The sequence below is a fragment of the Equus caballus genome, chromosome 28, assembly GCF_041296265.1.
Source record: "Equus caballus isolate H_3958 breed thoroughbred chromosome 28, TB-T2T, whole genome shotgun sequence".
Lineage (NCBI taxonomy): Eukaryota > Metazoa > Chordata > Mammalia > Perissodactyla > Equidae > Equus > Equus caballus.
In genome coordinates this window covers 26,619,742-26,637,301 of record NC_091711.1, presented here as the reverse complement: position 1 = coordinate 26,637,301, position 17,560 = coordinate 26,619,742, and the positions used below count along the sequence as shown (strand labels likewise).

The 17,560-nt window shown below is 35.7% G+C and overlaps 2 protein-coding genes across 13 annotated transcripts in view; one reads left to right on the top strand and one right to left on the bottom strand.

Moving 5' to 3' along the window:
• Nucleotides 1-17,560, top strand: part of CDK17 (cyclin dependent kinase 17) — a 108,755-nt gene that overhangs the window by 89,353 nt on the left and 1,842 nt on the right. For 5 of the 12 annotated variants that reach the window (XM_023631144.2, XM_070254521.1, XM_070254519.1 and 2 more), the window contains 4 exons: nucleotides 769-811; nucleotides 1,832-1,922; nucleotides 3,247-3,324; nucleotides 3,856-5,592. In XM_023631144.2, coding sequence (XP_023486912.1) covers nucleotides 769-811; nucleotides 1,832-1,922; nucleotides 3,247-3,324; nucleotides 3,856-3,893 — 250 coding nt within the window. In that variant the 3' untranslated portion in view covers nucleotides 3,894-5,592. Of the gene's footprint in view, nucleotides 1-768; nucleotides 812-1,831; nucleotides 1,923-3,246; nucleotides 3,325-3,499; nucleotides 8,946-15,731; nucleotides 15,918-17,560 lie in introns of those variants that run through there. The other 7 variants (XM_070254524.1, XM_070254525.1, XR_002804526.2 and 4 more) reach the window with 6 other exon arrangements.
• Nucleotides 8,691-17,560, bottom strand: part of ELK3 (ETS transcription factor ELK3) — a 66,314-nt gene continuing 57,444 nt past the window's right edge. Inside the window, exons 4-5 of the mRNA XM_023631146.2 lie at nucleotides 17,301-17,423; nucleotides 8,691-11,342 (exon numbers count right to left, since the gene is read on the bottom strand). Coding sequence (XP_023486914.1) covers nucleotides 11,244-11,342; nucleotides 17,301-17,423 — 222 coding nt within the window. The 3' untranslated portion in view covers nucleotides 8,691-11,243. The remainder of the gene's footprint in view (nucleotides 11,343-17,300; nucleotides 17,424-17,560) is intronic.

The following is a 17,560-nucleotide window of genomic DNA, read 5'->3' as shown; positions in this document are numbered from 1 at the left end:
CCCACTAAGCACTTAAGGGGAAAATATTCCTTTATTCGTAGTTGTGCTTTTGCCACTAAGGGCAGTATAAGATAGAACCTGTGGTTGCTGATCAAGAGATTATCTCACTAAGATAATCCCTAAACTTTCTACTCCCTTTTATATTAATTTCATCCTATAATTATCTGTCTTTATCAACTGTATCATTAGTTTTATAGTCCTTTTTAATTAAGTTTATGAAGTTATTGAGGCATATTTAAGTTGAACTTTATAGCTTCTAGTACCCAATGCTCAGCGGACTACCCTGTGAAAATTTGTCAAATGACTCATCTCTCTGTTTATCTTGATCTACAGTGATACATTTTGGGGTCACTTGTCTCTTTATTTTCACCCGTATAAAAGGAAAATGATGCTTTTGTACTCTTGCCTTCAGTGGAATACTGTGAAAATTGATGCAGTTTACTTAAGCTTTCCTGTTAATAGAGGTTACTTTATTTTGAGACAGAATGGTGATTTAAAAATATTCTATACTTTTAATAATCTAATTTGTTCTTGAATATTGAAGATTTTAATTGGAGCCCAGATATTTATGGTTTCTTCTTAAACATTGGCAAGAGGTGTCTTTTAAGGATAAAACAGATTTGAGTCTATTTGAAAGCAATAAGAGTGGCTATTTTGGGGCACTTGAATTTAGCAGAATAAAACACTAGGAAAATAGTTTTATTTGAAAAGTTGCTATCAGCTAAGATAAAAGAGAGTAAGTTGCCCCTTGTTTTTTCTTGTTTCTAGATTAGACTCTGAAGGAATCGAGTTGATAACAAAATTTCTTCAGGTAAGTTAGCTTTATTTTATAATTGTTAAATGGGTTGTTAACTTCTATAAGCCTCAGTTTCTTCATCTGTAGAATGGGATCAATAAGACCACCTTCAAATATTTGTCATGACAATTAAATAAGATTATTTATAGTAGTATCTAGCATGCTTAAGGCATATTCTTAAGTAAAAAAAAAAATTATGGCTTCTCTTTATGTGTTTGGATCTCTCATTGTGCCCTAGAACAGTCTGAAGTGGTCAGCTGCTAGCATTGATCAACTATGTCAAGGCCATCTTCTCTGCAATCATGTTCTCTTATGTTCTCTTTGTTTTCCTTATCCTTAGTGCCTTACAGGCTGTTGCACCTCCAAATGCCATTCATATCTTCATTCAAAGCAGGAAGGAGAGAGAGGATAAGGGTTGTATCACCCACATTAGTCCTCTTGTATCTGGAAAGCAAAGGCTTTTCCAGAAACCCCTGCAAAGCTTCTTCCTAAGTCTTTTTGGCCAGAACATTAATTGTAAGAGAGGGTGGGAATTGGATAAAAGGATTGTGATAATTAGTCTAAACTTAGAACAGTCATGATTCATGATCTATCTTTTGGAGTTAGAGGCATGGACACCTTAAACAAATCTAGGTTGTCTCATCAAGGAAAAAAGGGAAATGGGTATTGGATAGGTAACTTAATGTCTGTCATAAAGGTATTGGGTATATTTCCAATGATCCTTTGGTGATCATGAAGAAAAGTAACAACAAAAGTCAAATATTTTAATTTTTTAATTACTTTAGAAAATATAGGAATCTAAATTTTTAGTTAAGATGCAACTTTATCTTGGAATTTGGAACTGAGATATGATCACTGCTACATAATCTTAATAGCAACTCAAATTAAAGTGTATCTGGAGTACTCCAAATTGGTTCTTAAGAAATAGTTACTATATTAAGTGATCATGGTAAAAGTAGCTCTAAATGCTAATTTGCTTCCCCATTTACAGTATTTAGAGAAAAGGTTAATGAAGCAGTGCTTTGCTTTTCACAGTATGAATCTAAGAAAAGGGTTTCAGCAGAAGAGGCCATGAAACATGTGTACTTTCGAAGTCTGGGACCAAGAATACATGCTTTACCTGAAAGTAAGAGAAATTCTAAAGTGTATGTCCTTCACCCTCCCACCACCCTGCCTTTATTTTCATTTGTCCAAGATTGGAGATGGCAGTGAATTAGGGGTTTAGGAAGCAATTGGTGCTGGTTTTTTAAGCCTAAAATTATAGTCTTTTTGTAATTAGATCAGAATTCCTTTGAGGAAGGTATATGTCTTATTTGCCTATGTTTTCATTTAACACTGAGCACATTGCCACTGCTGTATAAGAAATCAATAGTACTTAGGCATGGGTCATTAATCTTAGGGGACTTAAGTTGGAAAATGTCATCTGATGATAGACATTGTTATTAGGCCCAATGTGGATTGCTTAGATTCAGTGTTGTTAAAAATAGATTTCAGGCAAAGAATAATGAAGCACAACTGAAACGTAAGATTGTTTTCTTGAGAAAGTAGATTTTCTTTTCAAGATCTAAAGATGATTTTCCTTTACTGTGGTCACTCTCACTTTACTATCCCCATGACAGTGGTGAGCATATTGTCAGCCACTAAAAACAGCTGATTTCTCATTCCTGAGGTAACTGATTTTACTCATAGCATTCTTTTCTTTAGTCCCCCCAATATTTTACTTTAAAATCAAGTAAGGCGAGTGGGGAATTAGAATATTTGGGAAGTGAGCTGCCAAAAGCTTTTGTTAGTTTCCCACTCTCATTTACTAGATAATATTGATTTATCAAGGTTTGTTAATTGGAATCCAGAATCCTTAAGGCTTTTCACTTAGGATTTACTGGATATTTTTTAATGAAAGCTCACCTCTTTGGCAGAGATTGGAAATAAGACAGATGAATTACAAGTGTTTAAGATGATATTTACATTTTATTATTAATATCAAATTTCTTAATTTGAGGTAGGCAATTATGGTTGTACAAACCTATTCCTTGTTTTTCTCTAAAAATCTGAAGACAGTTTGAGGACCTGATACATTCATGCCATCATAAGGAGACAGATAAAGGACAGAAAAAATGAAAACCAAGTAATACATTTTGATTAGGTCTCTTAACTCCAAGAATCCTAGAAACAGACAATGTGTATCCTCCTTAGAGAAACACATACTTGAAGCATGATTTAAAGAAGAGTTGGGGAGTAAAGGTTCTGAAGAGAGATTATTTAGTTTGCTTTTCATCTCAAAACATGGGACAAAAGGGATAATATTTCAGCAGGACTTTAACCTTGTAAATGTAGTATAAATGCTTCATGTTGAATCAGTATACATTTGTAAACTGTTTGTCTGTAGTTGGGTTATATTTGTTTTAATAATGTTAGATCTTCACCTGATAATTTTTGTCTATGCATTTTAGGTGTATCAATATTCAGTTTGAAAGAGATTCAGTTGCAAAAGGACCCGGGTTTTCGAAATTCTTCTTATCCAGAGACAGGTGTGTTTGTCATAAATCATTTCACGTGTCGATCATGAAATTTTGCGTGGAACCAAGTTTTTGGTTTATAAATTGATCAGTAAAATTATTGATGTAAAAAGCAATGTACAGTGCATTCCACAACTGTGTATGTTTTAGCATTGCACGTACTCACTTTTCTGTATGATGTGGGCAGCTCAGTAATTCTTCAGAGAGAGAAATCTGACTCAGTCAAGTCAGGGATCCTGAAAGCTGCAGATGGCACAAAGACGTTTCACAAGTGGCCTGGCTTGATCACTGCACACGCCATCCCTGGTACCTGAGGCAGAAGACACATCTGTGCTTCCCTAGACATCAGGTTCATCACTTCGAAGCATAGAAGCTGTAGACTGACCCCATCAACAAAAGGGTCATTTAAGACAGTGCTGATCACTCTTACCGTGGAATATTAGCTTTTGCTGGTGGGAACATTAGCTTCCTAGAGTCACCAAATACTGTATGTGAGATAAAACTGAACTTTGAACTGCCTCATGAAATGACTTTATATTTTAGGACATGGGAAGAACAGAAGACAGAGCATGCTCTTTTAAGTCTGATAACATGGTTTCAAGCCCAGCCCCCAGCCTTTCTTATCAATCAAGGACTCAGATCTGAAGGCAGTTATTTCTTTTGGTGGACTTGGAATCTCCGTTTGTCTACACTGTCCTCTTCACAGTGGAGTCTTTTTATTTCAGACCTACAGATTGTTTTTATATTTGTTGTCACAGTGTGACAATTTTTTTGTACAGTTGGTTTTAAGGTCTTCTCTGCCATTAGAGCCAGTAGGTTACAGCTGTTGATGTAACTGTAGCTGCAATTTTTGTGCAGGACTGAGAAACACAGTGCATTATTTATTGCGGAATCATTGCTGCTAAGTAACTACTGTCTGTTTATTTAACGCAACAGTTGAATGCCTGAAGAAGTTGCAGTGGCTTTATTATATGTGAATGCATCTGTTTCTCCTCACGAATTGTTTTACTGCTGCATTTTTTGTTTGTTTGTGTTTAAAATTAAACTGCAGTGTTTCCTGGAATGTAAATTTAGCTTTTGCTTAACAGTAAAATAAGTGAGCCATCTCGAACACTCTAAGTTCATGCTATATAATTTTTTATTGAACATTGGCAAATAGAGTAGCTAAGAAATTGATAAGCACATTATGTTTAGGAAAGCATGTAATGCAGAAGTTGATTCAAGCAAGTGAATACCTGACATTTTGGGGATCTCACGTTAGATACCAGTAAATTAAAGCACCAAAATTATTTATTTTTACCTTACCTGATTTTAGAAATATTTACTGCATATTATTGGATATTTGTATGCTAATATACTTACCTATTTTTACATTGTGCTTTAATTTAGTTAAAACTAAACCATCCAAGTCAAGTCAAACATGAGAGGTCTTGTTTTTGTTTTAGATACAATTCTTTTCTTCGAAAGGATGATACTTCATTGGGGGAACAATTTATTTCATTTGGGGGCTGTGTATATGTGTGTGTTTTAATAACATTCACTTGGAATCAGCTGAAAGCTGTCATCTGTCTTTGAAATGAGCCATGATAAATACAAATGAGAGAAATGAGAACCTAGGCGATTTTTTTAAAGCATTGTAGGTATTATCTGTTTACCAGAGATAGTAAATATTACAGTTTTAATTATGCATCTCTTTGAACATCATAAACAGACCTTGGTGTTGGTAACAGTGTTATAAGTATTTGTGTTCACTTTTAATGACTATTTGTTTAGTGCATCTTATAAACTACAAATCTTAATTGGTATATTTTGAAATAGTCATGTAAATTTTTGGCTTATATCATGAAAATAGTCATAACTTAATTTTTTTTCCTGACATTCACTGTAAAACATTCAGGGGTCCTACCATTTCGGTTCAGGAAATCTTGTAGTTTATTGTTATTTAACAGTATTAAGTGAATTTTTGTATATTTCCTTTTAACTTTATTTGTGAATAGTGATTGTGGCATGTTTGGGGTGTTATTTTAATATCTCATGATACTAAATTTAAAAAAAAAATTCTGGAAGAAACAGATTCGTGTGTAATGGTGAATATTGGACCACTACTGCTTTTCACATTTGTAAATTGGTTTTATGTTAAACCCTGTAGCCTAACAAACTGCTGTTATTTCTAACTGACAGACATGTATTAATATTGTACTTTGAAGGTTATAAATATTATGTGGAAATTTCTTCATTTTGTTTTAAATTTATAATAACAAAATCTTCATGTTGTTAAAATGTGTTTTTGTTGAGTCACAGTTCTTTCTTGGGGAAGAAGTCTTTGCAAAATGGGATCATTTTCTTTTATGGGTCTCATTCTTAAGATAATGAAGTCTCACTGTGCTAATAGTGATATTTAATTTATATTTGTGCTGGCCATTCATTTAGTAATATCTACTGTAATTTTATAGGATAGCACTCTCAATTATAAAGTGTTAAATTTTTCATTTCATAGCTTACATATTTGATTTGTTGCAAACTTGACATAGCTATCCATAAGTTTGATTCTTATATATAAAAGGTGAAGGAATGTATCCAGTAGTTACATAAAATTCTTCTTCCTAGTAAGTCCTAGGGATGTTTCTTTTTATTAAGGCATTTGGTATTTTTTTTTTTGATACTTGAGCATCATTCAGATCCTGAAAACTTTGCAGTGAAGAGAATTGAAACTCAGAAATTTTGAACCTTGGACACTTAACGATTCGTCTTAAACTGACAAGGTTCTTAAAGGTAAGAGAGGATGCCTTTTTTGTTTTCCTTCCAAGTGATGTGGTTAACACATATTGAATATGTTACTCTAGGTGTATAGAAGTGGCTGCATTCTATTTGGTGCTTTATCAGCTTACATTTGAAAGACAACTTGTTAACATCTTATAATAATCTTTTTGGACCCAAGACAATTCATGAGGTTATTTTTTTGTGTTTTTACTATTTTTTAAAATTGTGGTATAATATATATAACATAAAACTTGCCATTTTTACCCATGGTAAGTATACAATTCAGTCTCATTAATTACATTCAGAATGTCCTATAGCAATTACCACTATTTCTATAATTTTTCGTCACTCCACAGAAACTCTGTACCCATTAAGAAATAACTCCCCATATTCCCCTCCCCAGCCCCTAGAAATCTTTAATGTACTTTTTGTTCCTCAATTTTTCTATTTTGATATTTCACATAAATGAGATCTTACCATATTTGTCCTTTTGTGTCTGACTTATTTCACTTAGCATACTGTTTTCAAGGTTCATCCTTGTTGTAGCATGTGTCAGAACTTCTTTTTATGGCTGAATTATATTCTATTATTGAATATACAACATTTTGTTTATTCATCTGTTGATGGACACTGGGTTTTTTCCACCTTTTGGATGTTGTGAATAATGCTGCTATGAACACTGGTGTACAAGCATCTGTTTAACTCTTTGTTTTCAATTCTTTGAGTTTATTTACCTAGGAGTGGAATTGCTGGGTCATTTAGTAATTCTGTGTTTAACTTTTTGAGGAACCACCAAACTGTTTCCCTAGCCACTGTACCATTTTACATTCCCAGTAGTAATGTATGAGGGTTCCAGTTGCTCCTCATTCTCACCAACACTCTTTTTCCTTTTTTTTATTATATTCATTCTAATAGGTGTGAAGTGGTATCTCCTTGTGGTTTTGTGATTTGCATCTCCCTAATGACTAAAGATCTTGAGCATCTTTTCATATGCTTATTGGCCATTTGTATATCTGCTTTGAAGAAATGTCTGTTCAGGTCCTTTGCCCATTTTTATATTGGGTTGTCTTTTTGTTGTTGAGTTGTAAGAATTTATTGTATATTCTAGATATTAGATCCTAAGGAGGTATATGATTTGCAGTTATTTTCTTCCATTCCACAGGTTGTCTTTCACTTCCTTGATACATCAGTTTTTAATTTTAATGAAGTCCAATGTATCTGTTTTTTTTGTTATCTCTGCTCTTGGTGGCATATTTAAGAAAGTATTGCCAAATCCAAGGTCATGCACATTTTCCCATTTTAAGAGTTTTATAGTTTATCACCTATATTTAAGTCCCTGGTCCATTTTGAGTTAATTTTTGTATATGGTGTAAACTGAGGGTCTACTTTCATTCTTTTGATGTGAATATCTAGTTTTCCCAGCGCTGTTTGTTGAAAAGAGTGTCCTTTTCTCACTGAATGGTCTTGGTACCCTTGTTGAAAATCAATTGACCATAGATGTGAGGGTTTATTTGGGGGCTCTCAGTTCTCTTCTGTTGTTCTACATCTCTGTCCTTCTGCCAGTACCACAATCTTTTGTTCACTTGTAGCTTTGCTAAGTTTTGAAATCAAGAAGAGTAAGTCCTCCAACTTTTTCTTTTTCAAGGTTGTTTTGGCTATTCAGGGTTCCTTGAAATTCCATATAAATTTTAGGATTTTTCTATTTCTGTGGGAGAAAAAAAATGCCATTTGGATTGTGATAGGAATTGTATTGAATCTGTAGATCACTACTGTGATCTTAACAATATTGAGTTTTCCAATCCATGAATGTAAGATGTCTTTAATTTCCTTCAGCAGTGTTTTGTAGTTTTCAGTGTACAATTCTTGTGCCTCCTTGACTAAATTTATTTCTGAGTATTTTATTCTTTTTGATGTTATTGTAAATGGAATTGTTTTCTTAATTTTTTTAATTTTTCATTATTAGTGTGTAGAAATACATATGATTTTTGCATGTTGATTTTATATCCTATGATTTTGCTGAATTTGTTTATCAGCTCCAACAGTTTTTTTGTGAATTCTTTAAGGTTTTCTACATATAAGACCATGTCATCTGTGAATAGAGATAGCTTTATTTCTTCCTTTCTAATTTGGATGCCGCTTATTTCTTTTTCCTGCCTAATTGCTCTGGCTAGGATTTTCAGTACTTTGTTGAGCAGAAGTGGCAATAGAGGGTATCTTTATCTTGTTCCTCTGTTAGAGGAAAAGCTTTCAGTCTTTCACCATTGAGTATGATATTAATTGTGGATAAAAGAATAAATGGTGTAATTTATTTTTTCCCTTCCTTCTGACCTCCCCCATCTCAATACAGAACACAATTGATAGAATTTAAGATTTAAAAGATCAGGGGACCGCTTTTCAAACCCATTCCCTTCTCCCCCAGTTCAGCCTCAACAATTATATTTGTTTCCTTAAATATCTGTTTGTTTAAAGCAGATTATATATATATATAGTAGTTTTGACGTATCATATTTAAGGCTAGATGACAAGACTCATTTTCCAACTTCTACCCATATGGAAAAGTGAAATTTGGATCACCCCAAGTAAATGGAAGGAAACTAGCCCACTTGCCTCCTCACACCTTTTATCACAAAGTATTTATTGAACAAAAATAATACAACAGTAAAAAAATGATACAAAGGTGAAAGTGAATGAAGATATGCAGTCATGGAAAAGATGTGCACAAAGAAACCGACAGTTAGGTTATAGTTCTATAAAGCTTTAGCCATAGCAGCGTAACATTGATCAGGCAGACATATGAAAAGGAAGAAAAGTTATTTAATATGTTCTTGAAACTTATTTTCTGACTAAAATAGTTGTTAAAAAAAAAAACCAAACACACAGAATGAGGCAGAGCTGTAAGGGTTACATACTTCAATACCTCCAGTTGTCTGTCTGTGTTATAGTGAGTTTTTTGACCCATCAAAAATTATTTTTCCATTTCTAATAAATGGAGCCTAGAGTATATGTTAATCATAGTATTTGGAGGAAGGGGGAATACAAGAATAATCAGATTTATAGTCATTTGAATATTTCCAATCAGTGTTTAAAAACAATATTTTTGGTTGAGGTTTTTGCACATTAAATAATTCCTTTAGTTAGATTCTCTGGAAGAATCTTGCACGTGGGGTATATTCTTCTCAAATGCTCTATCTGTCTCTCTTTTTTTCTACCTAGCCTACAGTTTTGGACCAGTAGTTACTTAGCTAGGCATGGGGAAACAGAACTGGAGTGAGCACCAATCACTGTTCTACCTTTAATGAGCTGTGTGGCCTTAGGCAACTTCCAGTTTCTCCTATGCCATTGTCCTTATCTGGGAACAGTGGTGGAGCGCATTCTCGAAGGCCCCTTTTAGTGCTAACATTTTATGTTTGGTAAATACCAGTTCCCTGGACCAGCTCTTTTAATTTAGCACACAATTATCCTTAGCCTAAGAGGGAGTGACAGTAGTGTCCGTTTGTGGATTTTGGAATCAGCCCCATTCCTTTATATTCAGAGATGCATATTAGAGGGTTTGGATTTTTTCCTCCAGATAAGGGCATATATCCCCAGACACAAAGATGCTCAATTCCAGTTGAAAAATCTCAAAATTTATAAATATCATAACAAAATTTTAGACTTTGAAAATTCAAGAAATGTTTCTTTTTATAAGCATTATATTTTATCCTTTCTCATAATCCTTGCCATTTAACACCTGGTTTGGATCAATTAATTAATTAGCCACATTTCAAATTGGTTTGTTACTTAGAGTTAAGGAGGATAATTAACCTGATCTTGAATTGAAAGCACTGGGCATGTTCCAGTCGTCTTACCTTACATTAGAACTTTCCTTCTTCATGTACAGAACAAGGCCTTCGAGTGGTGCCTGCTGATTTTTTGAAGGAACAGAAAATGTTTCCATTATCAATGCTCTAAACTAAACTACACAGAAGAATTTACTGCTGAGTGTTCCAAATTGTTATATAATCAGGTCACTTCCACAATGATGAGGTTCCTGAAGAATTTTATATTTCTTGTATCAGATTTCCTTCATTCTCACCATAAACTTAGTAATACCTAAAGCAGTGTATCCTACCTCTTAATTTCCTATATACATGAAGATACCTGGTGTTAGAAAATCGTTTCTTTGTTGTTTGTGTTCATCACCAGTCTGTGAGCCTCTTCCAAAGCATAGGATTTTTAAATGTTAATTATAGTTCCAGGGCTTTAAAGAAACCCTAACTAACTCACAATGATACAGGAAATGTATCAGAGCAGTGTGATTCCCTATGGAAAACTGGGAGAACCAGGGCTATTTTGAAATAAGAATATACTAACCTAGGAAATATTCCAGAGGCATAGATAGAATGAACTTGATGTAGCTTTTCCATCTCAGGTTTTTGTTTGGGAGGAGTCTGAAAGATTTTAAACAGCTAGGAGGCTAGCCTTTCAAAGTTCTTTTTTTTTTAAAAATGCACTTTAGAACATTTTCTTCTATGAATGTTTATTGTCTAAATATGGCTTAGATTCTTCTTATAAAAACATTACTTGGACATTACATTTATTGAATTTCAGTTCAAAAGAGGTTCTAAGGCAATTCTTATACAATTGAAAGCAAAAAAGACAAAGTGATATGAATATGCTTTCATATTGCCTACTTGTGAAAAATAATGATATTCTACTAGAGAGCTGTTTGATACTAATTTGTCTTTCAAACATTTTCTCTTAATACTAAAAAATATATAAATCATTTACATAAAACTAAATGCAAAGGAAGGCACAGCTGGTTATAGTGTATATAAGCACAGTTCAGCATATGCAGAATTAAAGAGGAAAAAAGCTTCACATCCTTATTAGTTACACTGAAAACCATTAAGAAAAGTTCTTCACTGTCAACAGTGTTCAACACTTAAAAGCTAAGGGGATATAAAAACAAACATTAAAATTTACTTAATGCAAAACAGATTTTCATATATACTTGAATATAAAAAAAGTTTAAAAAATGCTAACATAAATCTAGACCATCAATGTTATGAAAAGTGCAAACCAAATTAACAGAAAGTTTCACAACGTCCTTCTCATGACACAGGTAAACTAGCCCATGGAGACAAAATTGTTTCATCAGTTAATGAGTCTTTAATTGTGGCCAGATGTCATCAGGATTTCTGAGAGTTCGAAGAAAGCAGTACTGGAGAAGCAGCTCTGTCCAGACTGGGGATTGGCACTGGCATGTGGCCATTAAGCAGTGTTGGGAACTGTAGGGGATAAAAGATTTTTAAAATAATTATTGCAAACCCATTGGGAAGAACCTTTTCATTCCTAGACAGATCATAGTGGGTCGGTTCTCTCATCACCCCTGTGATAGACGTCAGTTGCCACTTATTTTACAGAATGAGCATTTGAAAGATGACAATGAGATCAAGATTACATATGGCAAACAGACGAGAAGGCCCAGAAAATGTCCCTAATTATTTTATATGCCTAGGCTACTAGAAAAAAATAAGTACTTTACATGTTGCTAAAGCATGTTCTAACACTCTTTTTAAAAAATTCCAAGCCACTTAGAATGCTGATTTGCTTTAAATATTAAGAAAAATTAATTTTGAAAACCAGAGATAACTGACTCTTTACATGTGAATCTGTAATTTCTAATACTGTATTTTGAAACTGGCCTTTGGTTTTCCAGAGTACTACAGAGATGCTTCTCAGTAACTTAAAAATGAGGAATGTTTTTACCTTAAAAGGCTTAGAAAGCAAGAATATCTTTATTTTAGGGTTGAGAAAGTATCCTTTCTAATGAAAACGATAAATATCAAACTGAATAGATCACCCATAAGTGACAGAACTCAGAGGAAAGTGAAAGTGAAAGTTTCTGTATCGTTGGCCACTAAGATGATAAATAAGATAAAAGTATTTGCTCTGATAATAACTTTCAGGTCTGAAAGAAATACAGCAGCTATACTCCCAAATAAACAAGAATAATTAAAGGCCTCCTTTTAATATATGACTGTTCACAATTAGATTTTCATTGTCTAGGATGACATGTGTCAAAATAATCTCCTGGGCTGCTTCTAGTTTAATTCCTATTTTGTCTCGATAAATTAAATAATATATTTCACTTCAACACTAAGTATCAAATTACAGAGCCTGGCACATGTTAGAAGAACAATAAATATTTGTAGAAGACATAAATATATTTTTGTAATTTTTAAACTATTTCAGTAACTTATGTGTCTAGTGCCTTACAATTTATCAATGATTGTCATTTCATTTAATACCTAGAGCCTGTAAAGTAAGTTTGGTTATCCCCATTTTATAGTTGAGAAAACAGAGTTCAGTTAAGTTCTGATTGGCTAAGGGTCAAGGCTAACAAGCGGTAAGGCCAAATTTTAAACACTCTCTGCTTGAAAGATAATGCGCTTTCTGTACCAAACTGCCCAACTTATTTTTGGCAGGGGTTGGTGTGCTTTTTAATTTCAATTTCTTTTATGGTTATTGGCATATTCAAGGTTTTTGTTTCTTTTCTGACAGTTTGGAATTTATGCATTTCAACTGGGCTATCAAATCTATTTGCATATCGCTTATACTCTTTTATTTAAGGTCTGTGCTTCTGAGTTAGAATGAACACTGGAAGAAGAGCAGGTTTTGAGTTTTCATTCTTTTAGTTTATTTGCATCTTCCTCTCATTTTGGTCTTTGTCCATCTTATTGGTGTCTTCAAAAGAATCAGCTTTTGGTTTTGTTAATCTTCTCTGTTTTTTAAAAATATATTATTGATTGATTTCTCCCTTTTGCTCTTTATTTGTATTCACTCAGTTGTCCTAGTTTCTCTTGGTTAGCCTGGCTCTTCTGGGTTGTTTCATAGTTATCTTTATTGGCACACGTGCACACACACACACACAAGTCCCTTTTATTAAATTGCAGCATTCCCCAAACTTTCGTCCTCAGCCTTCCTTTCTCCTATTCTGGACTCAACATCATTTCCTGCTGTCAGTTAGACATGCCCACCAATGCCTCTTCCCCACAAAACCCATTCTTTTGTGCTCACTCTTAAGTCAGTGAGAGTGGTGGTTAGGAGCACAACCTTAAACTTGAATCAGGGCTTTTCTACTTATTAATGTGTGATCTTAACATCTCTGGGCTTTAGTTTCCCTATCTTTTCAAGTAGAACTATTGGGAGTATTAAGTGAGAAGCCACAAAAAGTGCGTGGAACAATGTCTAGCATGCAGTAGTCCTCAATCAGTGTTAATAAGTATTGTTAGTAATCTTTGCTTGTTCCTGATCTTCACTGCCTGCCTACTCCTCAACCCCAACAAAAAGTCTTCCTCTCAATTTTACCTCTGGAATGTCTTCTAGATATATTCCTGTTTCCACTGTTCTAATCTAAGAACAGTATTTGGAATTAGTATCAATTCCTCACATCTTCCTGCCCCTTACACTTTCTGCTTTCTCTTCACTCCTTCTTTCATACTGACAGCAGTGATATCTTTTTAAAAAGAGAGATGTTGTCATACTATCTATGGCTTAAAAAGCCTTCTATGGTTATTACTTAACAAGAGATTAAGGTAGAAACTCCTGAGCATACTATTCACGGCTCACCCTGCTTTTCCAACCTGATCTATCACTGAGTCCCTCCCTGAACAGGCTATGTATTTTCACATCCAAATCACGCAGCTCAGTTATGTTAGAATGTGCTTTCCGTCTGTCTCCCAAACCTTGTCCCTTCTTCCTAGCTCAGTTCAGGGGCCACTTCTTCCTTGGAGCCGCTGTCTAGTCCCGAGCTGGAAAGAGCTACTCCTGCTGGGTTCTTCTAGCACTTTGTTGACACATTTATTATTCACATATTCTATATCCCTACAGTCCCTGCCTCAGGGCATTACAAATATTTGCTGGGTTAGACATGTTGAATTTAAAATTACAGAAAACATTCTCAACTGAAAAATTAATTAGCTCTGTTTTGTTTCACGATATATTTATACCTACTAGGTATATTCTAGATTTCATCAAAATCTGTTTCAAAAGTGGAACAGACATCCTATAGACAAGCTGAAAATGCCAAACTGTCCTCAATTTCACTTTATAAATCAAGGTTATATATTTATAGATTTAGCACAATGTCTTTGGCATCTCTCTCTTTACTAAACATGTCTAGATTAAAAGCATACCTCTTCCAGAAAGGCTAATATCTTCTCTCTCCTTCCGTTAAAGTCTTCAGTACCTGCTATAACTTGCTATAACATCAGGAGACGTTCTATGCAAAACCTCTTCAGCTCTGTCAACTGTTAACTTAAGGATTTTGATCTACTTTTCCAATCATCACAACAGGAAATTTGCCAGCATCACTTAAAACTTCTTGTAGCCCAAGTCTATTTCTTTTCTTCCTCCAACACATTTATAGCATATGTGAAAGAGGTTTGTTGTTATTTTTAAAGAAAATTACTTTCATTAGTTTAAAAGGGGCACTGTTGATAGTAATCTGAATTTTGAAAATCCATCATTTGAAATGCGTAGTTTTAAAAATCAGAAAGTTATTCCTCTTACTGTGTTTTGTTATTTACCATTTTCAGAACTGCTAATTTCAACTTTTACCACACTCAGCTGCTCTTAGCATAGGAAGAGTAATAATATTTCAAAAGGTACAAAATTGTTTTTCCTTAGTCGCATGGACCCCAATCACAAAAAGAGGGCCCAACGCCCTGTCAGCCATCCAGATGTGGCTGTATTCTTTTTCAGGGTTGTGTTTGAATGGCTCCAGGAGAAAGGACCTAGGTCCATTTTGTAAAATTAAAATTCTGAGCAGGTAACCTTTGAATGCAGCAAATTCTCCTGCAGAATTCTAAGTGTAGATGGGGGACCACTGGTCTGCAGTGATTCTCAAAGTATGGCTCCTGCAGCAGCATCACTAGGAACTTGAAAGAATCTTAGCATCAGGCCCCATCCCAGACCTTCTGAGTCAGAAGTTCTGTGGGTGGGGCCCAGAAATCTGTATTTTCACACACTCTCCAGCTGATTCTGTCGCACACTAAGTTTGAGAACCACTGGTGTACAGTCGTGCCCCAAGAGAAGAGGGTATGTGTATCTCCCAAACCCCAGAGCTCCTGATATCCTGGTAACGTGTAGAATCAGTGTGGACATGAACCATTGTTACTGTTGGGATTAATGGGTTGGCAAAGGTTTAGTATCTAAGGCAAGGGATCCCAAAGAGCTCCCAACCAGTAATTCTCCATGGCTTGCTTGGGAGGCCACAAGCCCTACACGAGTTAGGTGGCAGGATTCCCAGTAAGGAGGGAAGTGAGAGTCTTTTCGTTATTCACAAACATCTACTGCACCCTACAGAGGCTCCGTTAGATTCTAGGACTAGAGTAGGAGTGCAGTCCCTCCGCTCATGGAGCTCACGGTACCTGTGCACCATACAGCTCCTGTCCCTCTACTCAGGATCTCTGAGATGAGAATATCTGCTGCTCCAGTCTGGAGACTTTAGGAAGTAAGGTCTCTTAGCTTCCCACCAAAAGACTGCTAACCTCAAACTTTCCTACTACTACGTCTGCTTACTGCTTTTTGCTAACTATTTCTAGTTTTTGTTTCCCTGACTGAGTTAAAATGGCTAAGAATCAACCTGTTGGCTGTGCGTGACCATAGCTCAGTTTCTCGTGATAGGAAGAAGGGCCAGGAAGAGAAACCTGATTACTCCAGGGATATAGTCACATCATAACAACCTACCTCAACCCTACCAGGAAACCAGAAAAGCAAGACAGCAATCAAAACTTGAGCTCCCCCTTCTTCCAGTGAGACCCCAAATCCCAGCATGTACAGCTGCTGGCACAGAGGAGGTAAATATTAACCTTGACAAGCAAAATGACCAACTCAAAAAAGCATGGAGACCTGATCTAAAACAGTTACTTTCTTAAGTATCTCTTGATGAGTTCTTAGGCGTCTATTCATTTAGTGAGTCAGCAGTAAGTCCTGAGCCTCATTCGTGTACCAAGCAGTAGGCTGGGCACTGGGGCACCACAGTGAACAAGATGCAGCTCCAGTCTCTTGAGGGCTCACAGTCTCGGAGGGGAGATTGCCAGATGAACAGGCAATCGTAATACAAAGTGGTAAGTGCTAGATATAACAGGAGCAAAAGAACTACAACTAGCTTGAGGTGAGCCACCTAGAGGGCATGGGATGCAGGGTGGGTGACACAGATGAGGCTAGAATTAGACGGGCAATGAGGGAGTTTGTGCTTTATCCAGCTTTGCTTCATTCCTGTCCCTAGGATCCTTTCTACTCTACACTCACAGGTTCAAACAGTAACATCTTGGGTGGGGCGTAACAATCTTTGTGTCTCCGAGAGGAAATACTGATTGCCATATGATAGCAAGTGATGCTACTGCAGGATTTTAGTAAGTAAATGAATAATGAGTGTGCTTACTAGTACAGGGAGTTCTGCAGGATAAGCAACTAATAGGTTAGTTTTTAACCAAATGCCCTGGATGCTGCCCTTTTTTTTTGTTTTTGAGGAAGATTAGCCCTGAGCTAACTGCTGCCAATCTTCCTCTTTTTTCTGAGGAAGACTGGCCCTGAGCTAACATCCGTGCCCATCTTTCTCTACTTCATATGTGGCACGCCTACCACAGCATGGCTTGTCAAGCGGTGCCATGTCCACACCCGGGATCTGAAACAGCGAACCACGGGCCGCCAAAGCAGAACATGCGCACTTAACCACTGAGCCACCGGGCCTGCCCCTGCCTTTTTTTATTATGTAACAAGGAGAACTTGATTATGATTCATAGAATTATTATAGATAACTTATCTGTTACAGTATGGAGAAATTGTTCACTATTTTTCAATTTATTTCAAGTGCTATCACTATGTTGACTAATAGATTAATATTTTAAAGTCTTATGACATTTTTTAAAATGTAATTTTTTAAGTTTTGCCTTTTCCTTACTAAATTTCCAGTTTTCATAGTCAATGAAAATATCTGAAGCACGTTAGGAAATGTTGTTCCACTTAGGGATATCTGACATGAGTACACCATTTCTGCCTCAATGAAAATGTCTGCCTTTGAAGGCTACCTTTTGCAGCCCCATTAACATGAACTCCCTTTGAAAAGTTAACATTTTAACCAAATGTGGGGCAGAACTCACTGTTACCTTTGCACCATTTATTGAGAAAACATATCCCTTAGAGGTTCAGTGTTTAAAAGTTCATTTCCAAATGCTCACCTGGAACAGCGTGTTTGGCCCTTGCAGCCGGGCAGGACTCAGTGGAGCAACTGGACTAAGGCTGCTCCAGAAATGTATGCTGGAGAGCAGCGGGCTTGGGGTCAGCAGCAGTCCGTTGGGTGTCTGGGAAAGCAAGCACAGACAGTTTGGATACAGGTATCGCCTGACTCCAGCCGTGATCAGCAGCATGAACCAAGAGACAGCCTCACCATCTTAGGAAAAGCTGGCAACTCTGTTCTTTCTACAAGGCTACACACAGT